This window comes from Coturnix japonica, chromosome 3 (genome assembly GCF_054131305.1).
Source record: "Coturnix japonica strain WE chromosome 3, WE-NBRP24, whole genome shotgun sequence".
Taxonomy (NCBI): domain Eukaryota; kingdom Metazoa; phylum Chordata; class Aves; order Galliformes; family Phasianidae; genus Coturnix; species Coturnix japonica.
Genome location: NC_140665.1, coordinates 28,673,903 through 28,691,464, shown reverse-complemented (window position 1 = coordinate 28,691,464; position 17,562 = coordinate 28,673,903). Strand labels below are relative to the sequence as shown.

Below are 17,562 nucleotides of genomic sequence, written 5' to 3'. Positions count from 1 at the left end.
CGTATCACCATTCCAAATTAGTTACAGTTTTCTGAGGGCATCCTGGCATATATGATTTTTGGGGAGTAATCTGAGAATCCTGGTTTAGCTGGTGTGGCAAAGCAGTATGCTGCTGCCAGTCCACATGAGCAGCCTCATCTGGATTCAGTTTTGTAGCTGAGACACTGCTTTCCTGGTGAGAGGTCGGCAGGCACCTCTCCATGGGTTGATGGGATAGTTGTTTTTTTATAATTCCTGGCCCCTCTCTTAGCTTCCAGGCAGCTCAAGCTTTTCTGATTGTCATCTCCTTTTCTGAACAGATGCAGACTCTGTATGCTTTTGATGAAGAAGAAACAGAAATGAAAAATAAAATAGTTGAAGACTTGAAGACAGCTCTGCGGACTCAGCCCATGAGGTAATGTTGTTCTTCTTTCATCGCAATTCACTGCCTCCCTATGGTCAGATGTGGAATAAAAACGACTGGCAAAGACAGAAACCTCTTTGTTTCACCTCACACAAGTGTTCTCTAATAGTTCAGACAATCCACAGAGAACCCTACAGTTCCTGTTCCAAACCTGTCTAGCTGGAAGGGCACACTACTGTTGAAGCATACAGCTTCAGGAAAATAAAAAAAAAAATAAAATTTGTTGTGAAAAACATGTGGCAGCTCTGTGCAAATGCAGGTAAGGACTATGAAAATCAAACTTACTGACTTCATAGCCCCTTGAGCACCCCATGTGATCTGATTTATGACAAGCAAGATCTTAGCCTCTGCTATGAACTTTGAATTCAAGCCTCCTCTTATCAGTAGTAATGTGAACTGTTTGGCACAAAGCAGCTAATCCATCTGACTTCACCTGGTTTGGCATTCTTCCTGCTCTGTGTGTAACAGCAGCACAGCAGAAATGTTGAGACTTCATTGTATACTGTGTCTTTGAAGGTAAGGTCATCTTTGTTTTTCTGAGATCAGTGCTCTGAACAATTGTGTTGTAATTAGCATAAGAACCTTTTGTATTTAACATTGAGAAGGAAACTGTGCCAAAGCAGTTACCATGGCTGATACAATCTAGGGGAATATTTGATCTGAATGTCTTTGTACTAAGACCAGAATATACCAAATGTGCTTGTATGCTGAAGTCATGGTTTCAGAGAGCTTCACTGATGCAGTCACAAAGGGTTTGAGGATTAAAAACATAATAATGATAAACGAACCAAATAAATAATAATAATAATAACAACACCCAACAAAATATCTCAAGAGGATTTGCACTGCGGTTATGTTGAGTTGAGTCTGCTCCTGCACTATACATAGACAGATGTGAAGGAAACTGAGGGAAGTCTAGGAATTTAAAGTACTGAAACATCTCATTTCTGTAGCCAGCAAGCAAATACAGAGAGGCCAACAGACCTTATGGTCTCTCCCTTCATGAGTGAATGTCAAGACACTGAGTGATCACTAAGTGGAAAGTAAATAAGGAAGACAAAAGGTAGAATGAAGTCTTCAGCACAGAGAAGCTCTTTTTGAGATTCAGTTGCAATCAGACTTATTGTGTTGTGACCCAGAACCATTTGTGGTGGCAGGTTCATAGCTGGAGCTCTATTACAGAGAACCTGTACTGAGAACTAGCATAAGGGGACAAGTGTCTTTTTGCTTCTCTAAGTCACTGTCCTAAAGCAGAACATGGTAAAATATAGCTCAACTTTATGTTAAAATGAACACTGAGACAACTGCCAAATCCCCGATTCTCAGAGAGATATTTTTTCAAAAGCCTGTGCTACTGATACATGGTGTAGCAACTCTGTCACACTAATTTGGAGCTGGTGTGATGCTTCCTCTGTGAAATTAATAGCTTTTTGATATCACTGAACATCTCTTGAGTAGATCGGTATCTCTGTTACATTCAACCAAAATGCTTTGTTGGCCACCATCAGTTGTTTTACTCCATCATTTTGAATAGGATATCCCAGCCTCCTTCCTGAGAGGAAGGTGAAAGAGAGGAATAGAGAATTGTGCTTTGCCCAGAACATCGCAAGGTTTTCCAGACCAGACCTATAGTGATTCTACTGGGTCCCCTTGACAACAGGCTGTTGCCTCATCTGTTTATAATAACCTTAACAAGTTTCAGTACAAGCATCTATGAGCTACCCTATAAAGTGTTCTCTTCTAATTCACTGACGATGGTTTTGGAGCTTTTTTTTAAAAAAAAAAAAAAAAAAGTTAAGCCAAGCCAAATTTTAAGTTAAATCCTATGTCTCAACTAATTTCCAGCAACTCAATTCGTTAGATGCCAAATGGGCTGTATGCCAATGACTGATCAACAGGCCAATTTCTTCTTGATGGAAAGGTTGCAGTAGAGAGGCCCTCAGCTCCATCAAATCCCTCTCATACATAGTACTATACCCAAGCCTTCAAAATACTAGTCTTTTTAGTTGAATTTGGACATCAAATCCTATTTTCCTTGCCACTTCTGTTCATCAGACCTCTGAAGAAAACAGATACCAAAATTCACACAGAATATACTGTCTGGAATCCATTTGTGGCTGTAGAGTACAGAGGGGCTCCGATAGCTTACCAAAAGGCTCCTCTGCTTGAATTCTCCAATCTAGGCCAAAATAAGACAAATGCATGTGTTTGACTGTGTTTTATTTTACTGTAGAACTGTGTCTCTTGTAGTAGAAAATGCAGAGTAATGGCACTAATCAGTGCCTCTGTTCCAAGGCACAAGTTCTAACACCAACAAACTGAAGCAGACCTTCCCAAACTCAAGCTCATTTCCCCTTAAGAGAAAATAAGTGCTAGAAGCACTCCTGGGCAGGCTAGTTGGCCCAGTCTGAGCAGATGCATTTTGTTTAGGTATTTAAGAGCTGCCCTGAAATTATAAAACCAGGTTATATCCCAGAACAGAGGAGCAACCCCAGACTTAGAGAGCAAAACTCCCACATCTGCATCTAGTAAGGAAACAGATTTTCTTTTAGGTTTGTAAGAGCTTGTGACCATAAACAAGTGTGATGACAAACTGTTGGACAAAAGCAGAGAGAAGAGCTTTGTTTTTTCTTTTTAATACCACAAAATGGAGGTTCAGCAATGCAAAAAAAAAGTAAAAAACTTTTAAAAGTCTGGAAAAAATAGTCAGATCCACAGAGAAATATTTCCTTTATTCTAAATTATAAGCACTAACTCCCTTGCTGTCTGCTTTTCTCCTTCTGTTCAACTCAGATTTACCTCTTGTTATTTTAGTTTGATTTTGCCACATTGCATTCCAGTTCCTACTGGAGATGATCATTTAGGTTTCCAGCAAACAAAACCTATTTTGATGAATTTCTCAACAATCCACTAGTTGTCGGGATTATATCTGTCCCCTGATTCTTTAGGGAAGTGCAACCTTGGCAGATAGCAGGGTGGGAACATCCTGCCCTCTGCACACCCACAGCATATGATCTTTCTGTGTTTCCTGTGATGGACTGAGTCTCACAGGGAAGATGTCCCCAGCAGCACTTGGAATCCATCAGTGGGTCATTACCTCCTAGGCCTCATCTGTATTTGGATGAAAAGTTTGTTATTTGAGCTAGCTAACATGTTCTGATCAACACTCTCTAAAACTTGAAAGGCTAAAAGGTGCTGTGCCTTTTTAATGTGTGCTAAACTGGTCAAGTGAGAGTCTGAGGTGAGGTGAGGCTTTAATATGCTTGTTTAGCACCTATTAAAACACACCCTACTTTATTTACACTTGAATTTTTGAGTGTGTTAGCCAGAATGCATTGGCAAACATGCTTAATTTTACACCTTTCAGTCTAGTACAAAACCTTCCTTTGCAGCATACGGGGCACATAGAATGGCAGGTAGTCATAAACGTGTATGTTGTGAGGAAGAAGGCAGTTTATATGTGTGAGTTGAGTTTTCCTCTGTACATGCATGTGTGAGCCCAAACATCTGGGTGTACAGGCGTACAGATTCACAAATATCAAATAGTGTGAGGATTATGGATCTCAGCCTGTCAGCTGAACTCCTACTTAGTTTTCTCTCCTGTTCAGACCCACATAGCTCCCCACTCTCCCAGCAAATCCTACTTCCAAGAGCATCTGTTGGCCCAGAAACTGCCATGACCATTTATTCCCTTATCTCTGTCTTGCATGATTTCTATCCTTTCCGGAGAATAGGGGACTAAGTGTTTTGGGAAAGGAAGGTGAAAAATCATCATTTGATTACTGCTTCTGATGTCAGCTGAAATGGGAAGATACGTGGTTGGGCTTCCTATTGAGTAATGCAGCTCTCTGTGTGCTCTCTGAACTAGGAAGAGTACGGGAAAATGCCAGCATTGTTTTAAGTTATGTCATTAATCAAAGTCTGTGACATGCACCACTTCCCTGCACCTTTTTTTTTTTTTTGGAATGACCTCATCCAAGAAGTCATAGAAAAATTGCTCTGCCAGTGAATTTATTAAGGGATTGTATTTAATTGGGACAATGTGATTTTTGTGCATTTCACATTTTTTTCACAGTCAAAAAGGAGGCCAAAATACATGAAAGTTCTAATGCCTTGTATGTCTTAAGAGCAGGCGTTTCATCTGAATGTTGACTTTAGAGACCATTTGTTCAGCTGCTTCTTAAAGATGTTTTCTTTTTTGGAAGTTGGACTAGATGATTTTTAAAGGTCCTTTCCAACTCAAATGATTCTGTGATTCTTTGTCTTTGGAAAGGTATCCATCCTGAGTCTTCTCTCAACCATAAAACTGAGAAGAACAGCAAAATATCTGCTATTCTTCCTTTTTGGGATTTTTTGTTGTTGTTGTTTTGAGTGGTTTGTGTTTATGGTGGATTCATGGAACTGAACTTTAGAGATCAGGAGGAGCAAAGCAAATTTCAATTGGTCCTCCCATTGTGTAGGCAAAGATGCACACAACTTTTCAAGCCCAAGTTCAGAGAAGTGCGGTAAAGTCATTGCTTCACGTTGTTTGTTAATAAACTGAGTTTGTGCTCATTTTGGTTCCCATTATATCTTTAGCATCTATTTTAGCCGTGAATGTGCTTATTTCAGCCTTCTTTAACATGCTAGCAGCATTACAGAAAATGAACTGTTGATCTTTCTGTAACCACTTAAGTAACAAGTTTTAATGACTTAACAGACTTTGAATGCATAATGTGTGATCCCACCATGTAGCCTGGAGGCATAGGGGCTTTTGCTTCTATGATTTGTTAGGGTAGTCAAGAGGATGCATCCAGAGAATGTGCAGTCAGACTTGTGTGAAACATTGCAGGCCATCTTACAGACATTCATGTTTCAGGTAAACTTTGTTTTTACTGTTCAAGTATTCCTGTGTGTTCTTGTTCTTACTCTGATGTTCACTTTGAAATTCAGTTTTGAACGAAATCCAAACCTCAGACTGAAGCTTTGCTGAAAGCACCAGTCTTTGCCATGTTTCTGGTTTGCAGGCCTGAATAAGCTGAAAGATGGCAAATCCATCAGCAGAATGAGCATAATTCTCATGTAGTTCTTGTGCAGTATGGGGTGTATCCACCAATGCACCATGTGTAAATTTCATTTTATTCAAGAAATAATTAAGTATGCCTCAGCTTTGTGTTGTTGTTGCAGAAACATAAATAGCAATAGCTGAAATGCTGGGAGTCTTTCAGTATGGTGCTTCCATACCTGATAGATATTAGAAAAAGCATCTTACAAGTAGGTAAGAGAAAGGTAGTACATCAGGAAATATTCAGTAGGGAGAAAGAGGGGCTGGGTAAAAGCTCTGAGCTTCAGACATAAAGTATTCTAAATTTCTTAGACAGATTACAGTTGTTAACAACTTTTCATGTGTTTGAGGTCCATATGACCACCATGGGGTGGTTGTGGACTTACTGTTGTTGGTGTATCTTTTGGTGGACTGAAAATTGAAATTTAATTCATGTGGTTCTGTGCTCAGGCATTCTAAAAAAAGCACATCTACGTTAATGACCTTCTAGAAAAGGCAGAGGTAAACAAATTAGTCTAGAGAAATGATTTGCAGCCTGTTTCACATCTTTGCATCCCCATTTTAAAGCATGCAAATTCTAAATGAAACATTGCTAGAATGACCGGTTTGAATGGATTTATCTAACTCCATCAATTTCTGTAACTTTGTCCTTGTAGGCTGTCTGAGGGGGCTAGTACTGTTTGTTTGTTTGTTTGTTAACCTCGGTTAATACTTTAAGCTTATTCTTTAAATTTTCCCTATATTATTTCTATCAATTTCTGTGATCTTAGTCTTAATAAAGGTGACCTTAATGGTAGAATGTGGTAGAAACAACACAATAGTCAATATAAATCTGTTTCAGTGTAGGTTTAGGTTTTGATGTGTAATGTATGATGTTTTTACTTTTGCTATGACATATTGACAGTGGTGCTACTGCATCTTTAGTATACATCTTTGAAATAAAATAATGCAGCCAAGAGCCATCATAGCCTCTTATGTGCCTCTTGTATGTAATATGCTCCTATATATATACCTTGGTATCATAGTATGAACTCTTAACTCCCCAGTCATTACAGCTGATAGTCACAGAAGAAGAGTGATAGAATCTTCCTCATTTTTTTTCTCTTACGACCACAGGAAAATTCCCAAATATTTAAAGTTAGCTAGCTTTTGCAGGTGCTGGGATCGCAGAATTGAATATCTTTTGAATAAACAAATTTTCTTTACTTTGGTTTTGTTCTTTTCCCTGTGTATTTTTTCAGGTTTGTGATGAGATTCATTGAGCTGGATGGTCTGAGCTGTTTGTTGAACTTCCTGAAAAGCATGGACTATGAGACCTCAGAAAGCCGTATACACACATCCGTTATAGGGTGTATCAAAGCACTGATGAACAACTCCCAAGGACGGGCTCATGTCCTGGCTCATCCAGAGAGTATCAACATCATCTCCCAGAGCTTACGGACTGAGAACATCAAGACCAAGATTGCTGTTTTGGAGATCCTAGGGGCTGTTTGCTTAGTACCAGATGGTCATAAGAAAGTCTTGCAAGCCATGCTTCACTATCAAGTCTATGCTGCAGAGAGAACAAGATTCCAGGTACGGGAAGGATGCTTTGGCAGAAATAGCTGATATAATGCATCTCTGCAAGGACTGATTTTTATAGTGCGCAGGTTGCAGTATAGCTAAGCAGAAGAAAGGCAATGTTTCTCTTCAATTAGGTTGTAATTATACTTTCTTTTTTCCCCAACACTTGATTAGTTGTCATTAATACTAATTTAAAACCTCTTGTGTTTTACCTCAAAAGTGAGGGGGGATTACTAAGTTAAATGAAAACTACTAATCTGTTCATAGTCTAACCTGATGACATTTCTGGAGTTCTAACCATTAATTAAGTACTGGCTGTATGGTTTTGATACCAGTCTTTCCTACTTTTGTAAGAGTGAGGAAGAGAAGTGATTATTTACTGGCAACCGTTTAAAAGGTGACCTTGGAGATAACTTTCTGCTAACAGCTTTGGATTGGAACACTGTTTATTTCCAATTTGCACATGATCAAGTGTGGTGAAATGATGAACAAATTGTATATTAAACACTGTACCATAAAACATTGCAAGTTTAGTTGAGTGTTAAGCTGTTGTTGATCACTGTTCTAAGCACAGCTCTTAGTACTTGGTACAGCTAACCAAGAATATTAAGAAGAATCGTTAACTAGCAATTAGTAGAGAAGGCAAGCTGAGACTTCAGATGCAGTTCTAACTACACTTGCATTGGCTGTGTATTGCTATGACTCTTCCTATTTCCAATTAGGAACTTGTAGTTTTATACTTGTGTATCTGCAGTTAAAATCTGTATTACAGTGAAATTTCTGTGTGATATAAGCAGCCATAATCCTAGTCAATTTAATTAAATTTCGCTAGACAACACAAGCTGAAGATTACTATTCTAAAACTGTAATGCTATAATGTTTTGGAAAGGTTGTCCTTACTTTTTGCAAGGCTTAGGGTTCTTCTTCTTCTTTTTTTTTTTTTTTTTTTTTTTTTTTTTTTTTTTTTTTTAAATGAAGTTAATGGAGGTAGGTAGTCCTTCATAATCATGGAAGTTCTACCTCAACAAAGTTTTACATTTGTCTCTAGGTGTAACCTCTGATGTACTTGTTGCCTCTTCCTAAACTGCCATCATGTCATCTGAGTGTCTGACTGCAATTTTCAGTTCAGTCCTTAGCTTTTAAGAGGAGTCATGTTAGAGATACTGGAGTTTCTCTAGAACATCTGTTTAGATACTGGTCTTCACTGAAATGAAAGCCTTTGAGAACTACAACCCTCTATCTCTACTGTTCAGTGTGTTCATAGGGTCACTGCAACCAGGTTTTTCTTTGCACTTACAAAAAGTTTCTATAATCTGTTTGTTATTTACATTGTATTATGGCTATTCCTATTTTATCACATTTGTCATAGCTTCTTGTCTGAAATGATCCCTTTTCATTCTTTAATTTTTTACCCATCTGCCTGAAGTAGCTCTCCCTTTAATCCCATCTTTAGTCAAATACCACAATAATAGAAAGACATTCCTTAAATCTCCTTCCTGAGGCAATTTGGAGAAGTTCTGTCTTTGCTTTATCTAATTTTCATTTGAATGTGCTTATTTGCCTACAAACCCTACTCTACTCCTTAAAGAAGAGATAAAAGAAAAAATTGGAAGCTGAAACAATAAAACCTCAAGCAGAAAGAGTGGAGTTAGTAAGATGCACTCTTGGTGTCCTCACTGTTCTTCTTTTCCATCTCATATCTTCAAAATTGTCACTAGCTCGCTGTTTGACCGTGAAAGTGTTGCTGCATCTTTAGTTTCTTTGGTGCTTTCTTGCAAAGGTGAAGATATCTAAAATGCTGTGGAAACTGAGAATAAAGGGTGTTGGGGAACAAGGTCAACCAGGAGACAGGCCTGAGCAATTGCACAAGAACTGCTAGGTAACAACAGCTGAAATAGTTGAAGCAGAACCATGGAACGGGGGTGTGATGAAGCATCTTGCTGAGTGCCCTGTGACAATGTGATTTATGTGAGGGAGGGCACTGGGAGTGGGAAGGGGCATGCACATGTGGGGTTGCATTATTCGGTGTATGGGATGAGCCTGCACTTATGCCATTGCCAGTATGTAAGCAGTGTGACACAGCAGTAAAAGTGAGAGCAGACTCCGTGGCATCCATGACTGTCTCTCTCTCTGGATAGGGTCCATTTCAGACAGGGTCCAGCCCAGGGTCAGTTGTCGGTAACAGCGGGTCTGACTTCAGTGTTGTTAATGTCTGCATTACTCCAAGTAAGATAAAATAGGTCAGTCAGAGGGGACTTTGAAAGATCATTTAATCCAAACTGACTGATCTGTACTCTGAGAGGACCAAGGTCTTGTTCTTCCCTAATTGGTTGCCATGCAAAATTATTGCTTTGCTGCTTTCCCTCATTTATTTTGTGAAGTGAATGCATGGTGTTATGATAATATGTACTTTTTTAACATGCAGGGTTTTGAGCCTAACCAATGTTGCAAAATTATAGTGCTGTAATGACCCAGAAAGATATTTCAGGATGTACTTGTACCCTACCAGCCCAGTGTGAATACTCAGTCAGCTAGAGTTAAGTTAGGTGTTTGATGCATACTGAAAGGAGCTGACTTCATTGACTGGAGAAAATATTAACTGTGTTACTGTGGACAGAACTCTCTGTTTTCCTCCAAAATGCTGCTAGAAATTGTAAAGGAATAAAGCTTGATATTGTCTGTCGAGAAGGTGGAGATTAGGAACATTCCTTCCATAGCCCTGTTGCCTGGTTTGTGTTAAGCAATGTCAGTACAGAGCGTGATCTGCAGAGAGAAATCTGATCGATTCAGAGTTGTAGTAAAGGAGCTAAAAAGGAACAAATTAAAGTCCTGTATTCCTATTTGATTTGATTCTGCCCCTCAGGGCTCATCCAAAGCCTTTTGAGGTTTTCTGCAGATTGAAAGAAACCTTACTGGATGCCAGTGATGAGGAATAATGAGATTAAGTGAGGAAAGTTTTTCTTAAATAGTAGGAAAAAACTTTACAACCATAAGATCAATTAGTTCGCAGAACTGGCTGCCAAGAGGTGTGGTGAAATCTTTTTTTGCAGGAAATGTTCACAAGTGAAGGCTTGAACCTCAATCATTTGCAAAGGGTTAGAGATACTGGAATTCAGCCATTATGTGGGTGTGGAATCTGATCTTTAGGAATTGCCTGACCTGACAGTGTTTCCTTCTAGACCTGAGCAACAGTGTGTATACTGCAAGTTCTAGTCACTACAGTGACTATGTTGAAAAATAATGCTAGAGTTGAGAATTTGCTCTATCAAATAGTGCTATTGCGCTTACTGTATTTGTTGTAGTTCTCATGGAAATAAAGTAGGAGGCATTACTTTCAGAGCAGCCAATGTATTTGGCCTTAATACAGCAACTAGAAAATCATGGACATGATGGAAGTTCAAATGCCAGGAATTCACAAGTGCCAGCTGGGAAATTTAGAGGTGCAGGAAAAAGGAATCTGTGAAATCCAGTGAGCTTGGCAGAGACATTATACATTCTGTGCTCAGATATAAGAACAGCTGTCAATAGTGCAAGATAGATTAAAAGATTTTTACAGTAAAACAAGAAAAGGTTTCACGTGAAGATAGGAAGATATTCTTTCCCTGAGGGTTGTCCAGGAGGATATTCCCCTTTGCTTCTGAAGACATATTTCCATGATGAGGTCCATTTTCTACAGGAAACAAGATAGACGTATGAAACTGATGACTAGCTTGGGAAAGATTTTGCTATGAATGAACACTTTCAGTAGTCAGGGACTGAAGACCAACTAAGGGATAATGAACTTCTTTACTCAGCATCATGGATTCAATTGCTATTTAGATGGATCTGCTGAGCTGAACTCTAAAATGTTATTTTTATCCTCTTTCTCTTTTTAAGGCCAAAACTTCCTGGGGAAAGTATTCCATTTTTTTTTTTTCTAGTGCATCACCAAAACAAACATGAACGTGGGGTTTTTATTAATAATTCTGGAATGAGATCCATATAAGTAAACTGACAGAACTCAAGTGGAATTTATTACTCTTCCAGTAAGGAAAATAATCCTTAGAATAATGATTTGATCAAAGAAGATCCTGAAGAGCAGATTTGCAGATATCAGCACAAATATAACAGCAGAGTTGCTTATGTGGCTAATCAGTGCTTACATATAACCTCTTCAGTAAATATTCAGTTGGAATTAATCTGAAATAGACTGCGCATGGCAGAGGTTAACAGCATTATTTCTTTATTTTTTTCCCTCTTTCAGTCCTCCTTTCAGTCCTCCTCTCTTTCAGTCTGTGGTGTTAATGAGATTACAGTGGTGTATCTACATGTATGCAGAGGTTAGGCATTTCTGTAAGAGATACCCTCAAGTGCTAAATACCCTTGCTATTTCATTAGCAGGGAGACATAACAAGGAAAACTGGAGTTTAACTGCACTTCCATTTGAGTTCTTTAATTCACCTTTAAGCTGTAATAAGTTTGGACCTGAGGATATTCCTGTTACTTGCAAATCCTTAAAAGGAAGTTGCCAAGAGGCCAGTAATTGTCTGCTTCATGTGAAATGGTTGTAAGTGAAGGAACAAGGAGAAATCTTCCAAGAAATCTTTTAGTAGAGAAATAAATGCAGATCTTCCTATAGAGAAATAAAGTACAGCTTTTCTTCAGAATTTTCTCCCTGTGCCTTCATAAGTCATTCATATGCCTATTCTGCTGAAATCCAAGAAAATAGTGAAAGTTACTTGAGTGCTCTCAGAAGATGTATGAATCTGTTCATGTTATCCTCCATGTTTAAACTTCTGTATGAAGTTAACTAATACAAGGGAGGACACAATTCTGCTGTTTTCTTTGATTGTGTTGGCAGGAACTGTAAAGGCATTTGCTTTTTCTCAAATAGCCTGTTTTATTGGGTTTTGTTTGTTTGTTTGTTTGTTTGTTTTAAAATAATAATAATAATTGTTTTTAATTGGGATCACATGGGCATTTTATTCCCATCTATATTCTTCATTTGTTATTGTGATGTGGCTGGCCAAGACTGCTAACAACCATTGCTGAACCAAGTTATATCTTTATGCAATTATATACTGAATCAGAAGATGACTGTTCAGAGAACCATGAGCACTAAGCAAAATAGTCTAAGTACAGTACCTCCTTTAACCTAGCGTGTTGTTCTGTTTTAGACATTGTTGAATGAGCTAGATCGAAGCATGGGGCGATATCGAGATGAAGTAAATCTCAAAACAGCTATCATGTCCTTTATCAATGCTGTTTTGAATGCTGGTGCTGGTGAGGTGAGTCACTGTCCTAGAAATTCCATCTCAAATGTCATGCTTGAATTAATTTACTCTGGAATTGGCTAGTAGATGAAGTCACAAATGTTGTGTGATTGAATTGATGTACTTTGTGGAAAATAATGATGAATTGTCAAGTTTGTTATTACACTTGTCTTCCATATTTTTTAATTCCCAGCCTCTTCTAATTCTTCCAAGGTAGCTGACTACTTGCACTGAAATGATTGTGGTGTTTTTGTTTTTGTAAGAACTGCAAAGCGTTTATCTCCTTGATTATCAGCCTTTCAGAAAACATCTTGGTTTACCTGCAGAAATGTTATATAATGTTAGCATGTTTTGACTTAAAGCCAAACCCCAAACATCTTAGTTTTAAAAAGTCAAAGAGAGGTGGTTCAGTAAAGTCAATTTGTTGGTTTTCATTCACGATGAAGGCTTTCTCTTGAATATCGAGGACAGTTTAAATGGATTTTGTTTCACTAAAACAGAAGCGTCACTAAAAGTTTGGCATTTTTTTTCTGGCTAAACCACAGTAGGCAACAAGCTTGTAAAAGCTCTGTCTGGCAGAGTGCTTTTTTCTGCAGCCACCCTTTAAAATCCTGCTATGAAAGTATCAAGTGTACCAGAGCTTCTGGTGATTTTATGACAAATATATGTATAAAGAACTGCAGTTCTGTCCATTTCTAAGCAGGAGATACGTTTCTAATTGACTAGCATGTTATGTACCCATAACTTTTGTTCTTTTTGAAACACAGAGTGTGCTATTCTTCCAACTAGGCTTGCAGAACTCATTGTAGATACAGGAGAGAAGTATTCTTAAGAGAAACAGTGGCAAAGACATTCATTTTTTACTTAATTTACTGGAATCCTGTGATTTTGGTGTCAGGGTAGAGGATATTAGAGGAAGAATTTAAAACATAAGTGAATCTTTTAAAATGTGTTTGAACACTTCTGGAACATAGTAAATTCTTTTTCTTCCCTTTATAAGGACAATTTGGAGTTCCGATTACACCTACGATATGAGTTTCTAATGCTGGGAATTCAACCTGTTATTGACAAGCTAAGAGAGCATGAGAATGCAACACTTGACAGGTAAGAGATGTTTTCTGAGAACAGTTATTGATTAAGAGTTCTTAAGAGCTCTCCTCTATTTCATTTTAACATTCAAGCAGCAAGCTATTTTTGTCTCTCACTAAAATGGGCTCTCTTTAAAAGACAAAAAGAATAATTGTCTTTAAGATTAAAATCAGCAGAGGAAGCAGAAAATGCACATACTAAATTGGTAGTGACTGTGGCAAGGATTTAATGATTTGTTTTTCTTCTAAAATGATTTGTTTTTCTTCTTTTTCTTTTCAAAAAAAAAGAATTGAAAAAGGCAAAAGAGGAGAATTGGTAGCAGCTTCATATGGCTTTGTTGCTGCATGAAAAATAGCATTGAATGGCACCTTCAAATTAACTTGTTAGAAGTTTAATGGATAATAAATGCTTTTTCCACTGCAACTCCACTTACCTTGACATGGTGACTTAGTACAAGGATTAAAGAGCATTTTTACCTCCTTTGATCATTAATTTTGGCCTATTATTGACCTGTGTCAGTTGTCTTGCATGTACATTGCAATACTTCCATGTCAGAAAACATACCAATTTCCAAGCGTTGCATCCTCTGTGGTGGCACGTTTTGTTGATGTCTGAGTTATTCTATGACCGCTGGTAGTTTTTGTTCTTCTGTTTTCTCTTAGGCACTTAGACTTCTTTGAAATGGTCAGAAATGAAGATGATCTGGAACTTGCAAAGCGGTTTGACCTGGTAAGATTTTCTGTGGAGTACTTGAGCTTCCCAAAGTTGAACATCCTCTTTGGATCCTTGATGCAACTTTCCCTGTATGTTTCCTGAAAACAGTGAGTGGCTTTGATGCTGAGACTGGCTAGTTCTCTAGTTTTTTTTAACCAATTTTCATTTATAACATATAGGGTCTCTGGTGAAATGAAAACAGTGATCACAGACAGGGCTTCTGCAGAGTGCCTCTGACAAAGATTTCTTATGTTCTGCTGAACGCTCAGGAGCAGAGGATGCTATCAACACTGTTCTCACATTTGCAGTCCTGATGATCCAGATGATTCTAGTTTCAGGCACCTCCTTTACAGGACTTTAGGTTTTTTACAGGACTTGGGCTTATCTCTGATACTTTTTTCAGTATATCACAGGAAACTCTCCTAAAGATTGTCACACCAGAGACTATGGAGAGGGTCAGTATTTTAGAATGGATGGAAATTGAAGATGAGCGTAAAACAAGGAAAGTTTTCACAACTGCTAGCAACAGCAATGGGCTGCAGGGTCCAGAGCAGTTGTCGTTTCCTTTTTTTTTTTACCAGCTCCTACCAAACGCTGATATGGAGGAATTAACATTTCCATGCTAATTGTCTACTGTGATTCTTTGCAACTTCTTCCTTGGACCCAAAGGTTTTTATAGTGGCATAAAATGGTTTCAAGATCAAATGGCTTTTAATATAATCCATCAACCAAAAATGGGTAGCAGCATCTTTCTCAAGATCAGTGCCCTATCCAATCTGATTTTGGATGCTTCTTTGGATGGACCATTTTTATATATTTATTTATTTTTACATTTTTTGCTGACTACAGGACAGCTTTTGGTCACTCTGAGACCTCCCAGCTTTCTAACCCTTTGCTTTGGAGAACTTTTCTGTTCTGGAGTAGATCTATGCTAATCTCAAAGACCTATGTGCAGGCTCCTCATTGGGCTTGTAACTGTATGTTCCAAGAGACTCTGTGGAGGTCCAGTTGCTGGAAACTGCCAGCGTCTTGCCTGTTGGTCTTTGGTCTTTCAGAGCTAGGTAAGCTTTTACTATGCATGTTTTTGATCTGATTTATTATTTCACTACTTTCCCTCAATCCAGATCCACATTGATACAAAAAGTGCCTCTCAAATGTTTGAACTGATCAAGAAAAGATTGAAGCACACAGATGCCTATCCCTATTTGCTATCCATCCTTCAGCACTGCTTGCAGATGCCATGTGAGTACTTCAGAGTTTTCCAGCAAAGATGTGTTGAAGAAATGGGTGAAATTTTGGCGTGAGTAGAGTGTTGCAGATACCAGGACACACTGCTTTTGTCCTTCATTCAGAACTTGGCAGTGGTTAAGGGACTTGGTATATTGAACTGATTCCATTCAGCAGATTTTGTTGTAATACTTCTAGCAGCAGCTTGACCTCACTGGACTTGCAAATAAAATTAAGTAGCTGGAGACATTCCAGTTTGTCACTGACTGAGCTTATAATGACTTTAAATTAGAAACTTTTAAAAAGAGCGGTTGTGCTTTAAATCAGAGAATTCCCAGAAATAGATACCATTTTGAATGTTAACAAAATGCAGTGAGGAATTTTTCTGGTGAAACAATACAGTACAGAAAGCTGTTCTGTCACAGGAAAATTCCATAATAAGTCTTCAGGCTGCTGTCTTATGGCAAAATGTCAGTGGAGGGTTCCTGAGCTCAAAATGAAAAATAACATTGGCTTTTGTTTTCAAGAGAGATTATAGGAATCTACTTGTTAACTGAAATAAGGTAATTCAGTCACGTTTTCAGAGTGTAAGAGCTGAGCAAAGCTACAGCAAGAATCACTGAAGAATTAACTACCTTAATCCTGTTGTGAGTCAGGGATTTGTTTTGGTTACTTTCAGCCATACTTGAGCAGTCAAACTGAGAAGTCAACATGAAGGAGAATTACTGTGGTGTGCTTTTTGAGGAGGTATTGTGGTATATTTTCAGGCACTGATTAGATTAAAGTACTGCCTTGCACAAATCCTAGCCGTTGTTTGTCAGTGGTCTCCTTACTATTACTGTTTAAGACGGTACTTGAGCTTTGGGTCTTGTCTTAGAATGTTTGGTCACAGAATAGTTAAATCCTTCTTGGATAGAACAGGATTGCAGTGGAGCAATTTTAAATAATATAAAGGTCTGGATTATGTAACCTAGGGAACTAAGGTGAACTTTCTATTGCTCTGGCAGTATGGATGGCAACGAAAGTTGACGTCCAGAAGATGAATCTCTTTTGTTCAGTTTCTGTTCTCTCCACAAATTTTTATCATGTTTATATGAACTTTTCATGTCAGCTGAGTTTGACTGACTTTCAGATAAGAGCATGCAGATGGAACATCTGACTTTTTTTATAGTGCTTGATCAAAGTGTTAACTAGATGCAAAATAAAATACCATCAAGTGGTGTAAAGTACCGAATAAGTGATGGAATCACTTCTGTAGGCATCTAAAGCACAAGATGGAGTTATCTGGAAAGAAGAATGCACAATCTGAAGGTACAAGTCAGGCATAGTGTTGTAAATGCCTGTTATGATTTGTTCCAATATGCTAAGTGTTTGCAACCAATCTGTCAGCAATAATTCAGTGTTAGGTGCTGCATTCTGTAATTTACTACCTGTGGGATTAACATGGTGACCAGAGAGGAAGAAATGCCCATCTGTCAGTAAACATGTACACTTTGGCATGAAAATGGAAGTTCTCATGTGTTGCTCATTTTTCATACAGATAAGAGGAATGGAGGAAATTTTCAGCAGTGGCAGCTGTTGGACAGAATACTCCAACAAATTGTTCTTCAAGATGAACGAGGAGATGATCCAGATATAGCTCCACTGGAAAACTTCAATGTCAAAAATATAATTAAAATGTAAGCTGCATTAATATTGTTTGTTTCTGTTATAAAGATTTAACTATATGTTAAGTATGCAGGTACTTAGGAAATAAGATATCTGAGGAGTTTCCTGTGCTAATTTACATCTTTTTGTTGTCTTGCTAGTCTTAAAACTAGTTCCCTTCCAATGACATCTTCACAAGATGGCATTTTCTAGCAAAGTTTTTGCATTTGGCTTCTAATTTCTATGAAATATTAAGATAGGTAGAAGAAAAAAAAATGCCCGTGATTGTATGGTAAAATTTCCTCATTTTTCTTTTTTCTTTCAAGATGTTGATGAAAGCTTTCACTGATATTCCCAAAAATTGTTGTCATCTCTTCTTGGATCCCATTCCTCATTAATGAGCACTTAGTTTAGAAAAATTGAAATAGTTGAAAGTAACACCCATCTAGCACATAAAGCCTTTTACCTCAGTAAAATGTCTGCATGTGCTCACCCACAGACTTGGCCAAGGGTTCTACCATTATTTTTTCCCATAGGATGCATCATTTGAGAAGTCTAGCTACATTAGCTGGCTCTCATCTCAACTTCCCTGTTCTCAGTCCTTTTTAAGCCAAACTTTTGGA

The 17,562-nt window shown here is 38.1% G+C and overlaps 1 protein-coding gene across 13 annotated transcripts in view; it reads left to right on the top strand.

The window, feature by feature from the left end:
• Positions 1–17,562, top strand: part of DAAM2 (dishevelled associated activator of morphogenesis 2) — a 186,393-nt gene that overhangs the window by 120,940 nt on the left and 47,891 nt on the right. For all 13 annotated transcript variants that reach the window (XM_015857503.3, XM_085543159.1, XM_085543155.1 and 10 more), the window contains 7 exons: positions 300–394; positions 6,689–7,022; positions 12,167–12,277; positions 13,263–13,366; positions 14,014–14,080; positions 15,190–15,307; positions 16,833–16,971. In XM_015857503.3, coding sequence (XP_015712989.2) covers positions 300–394; positions 6,689–7,022; positions 12,167–12,277; positions 13,263–13,366; positions 14,014–14,080; positions 15,190–15,307; positions 16,833–16,971 — 968 coding nt within the window. The remainder of the gene's footprint in view (positions 1–299; positions 395–6,688; positions 7,023–12,166; positions 12,278–13,262; positions 13,367–14,013; positions 14,081–15,189; positions 15,308–16,832; positions 16,972–17,562) is intronic.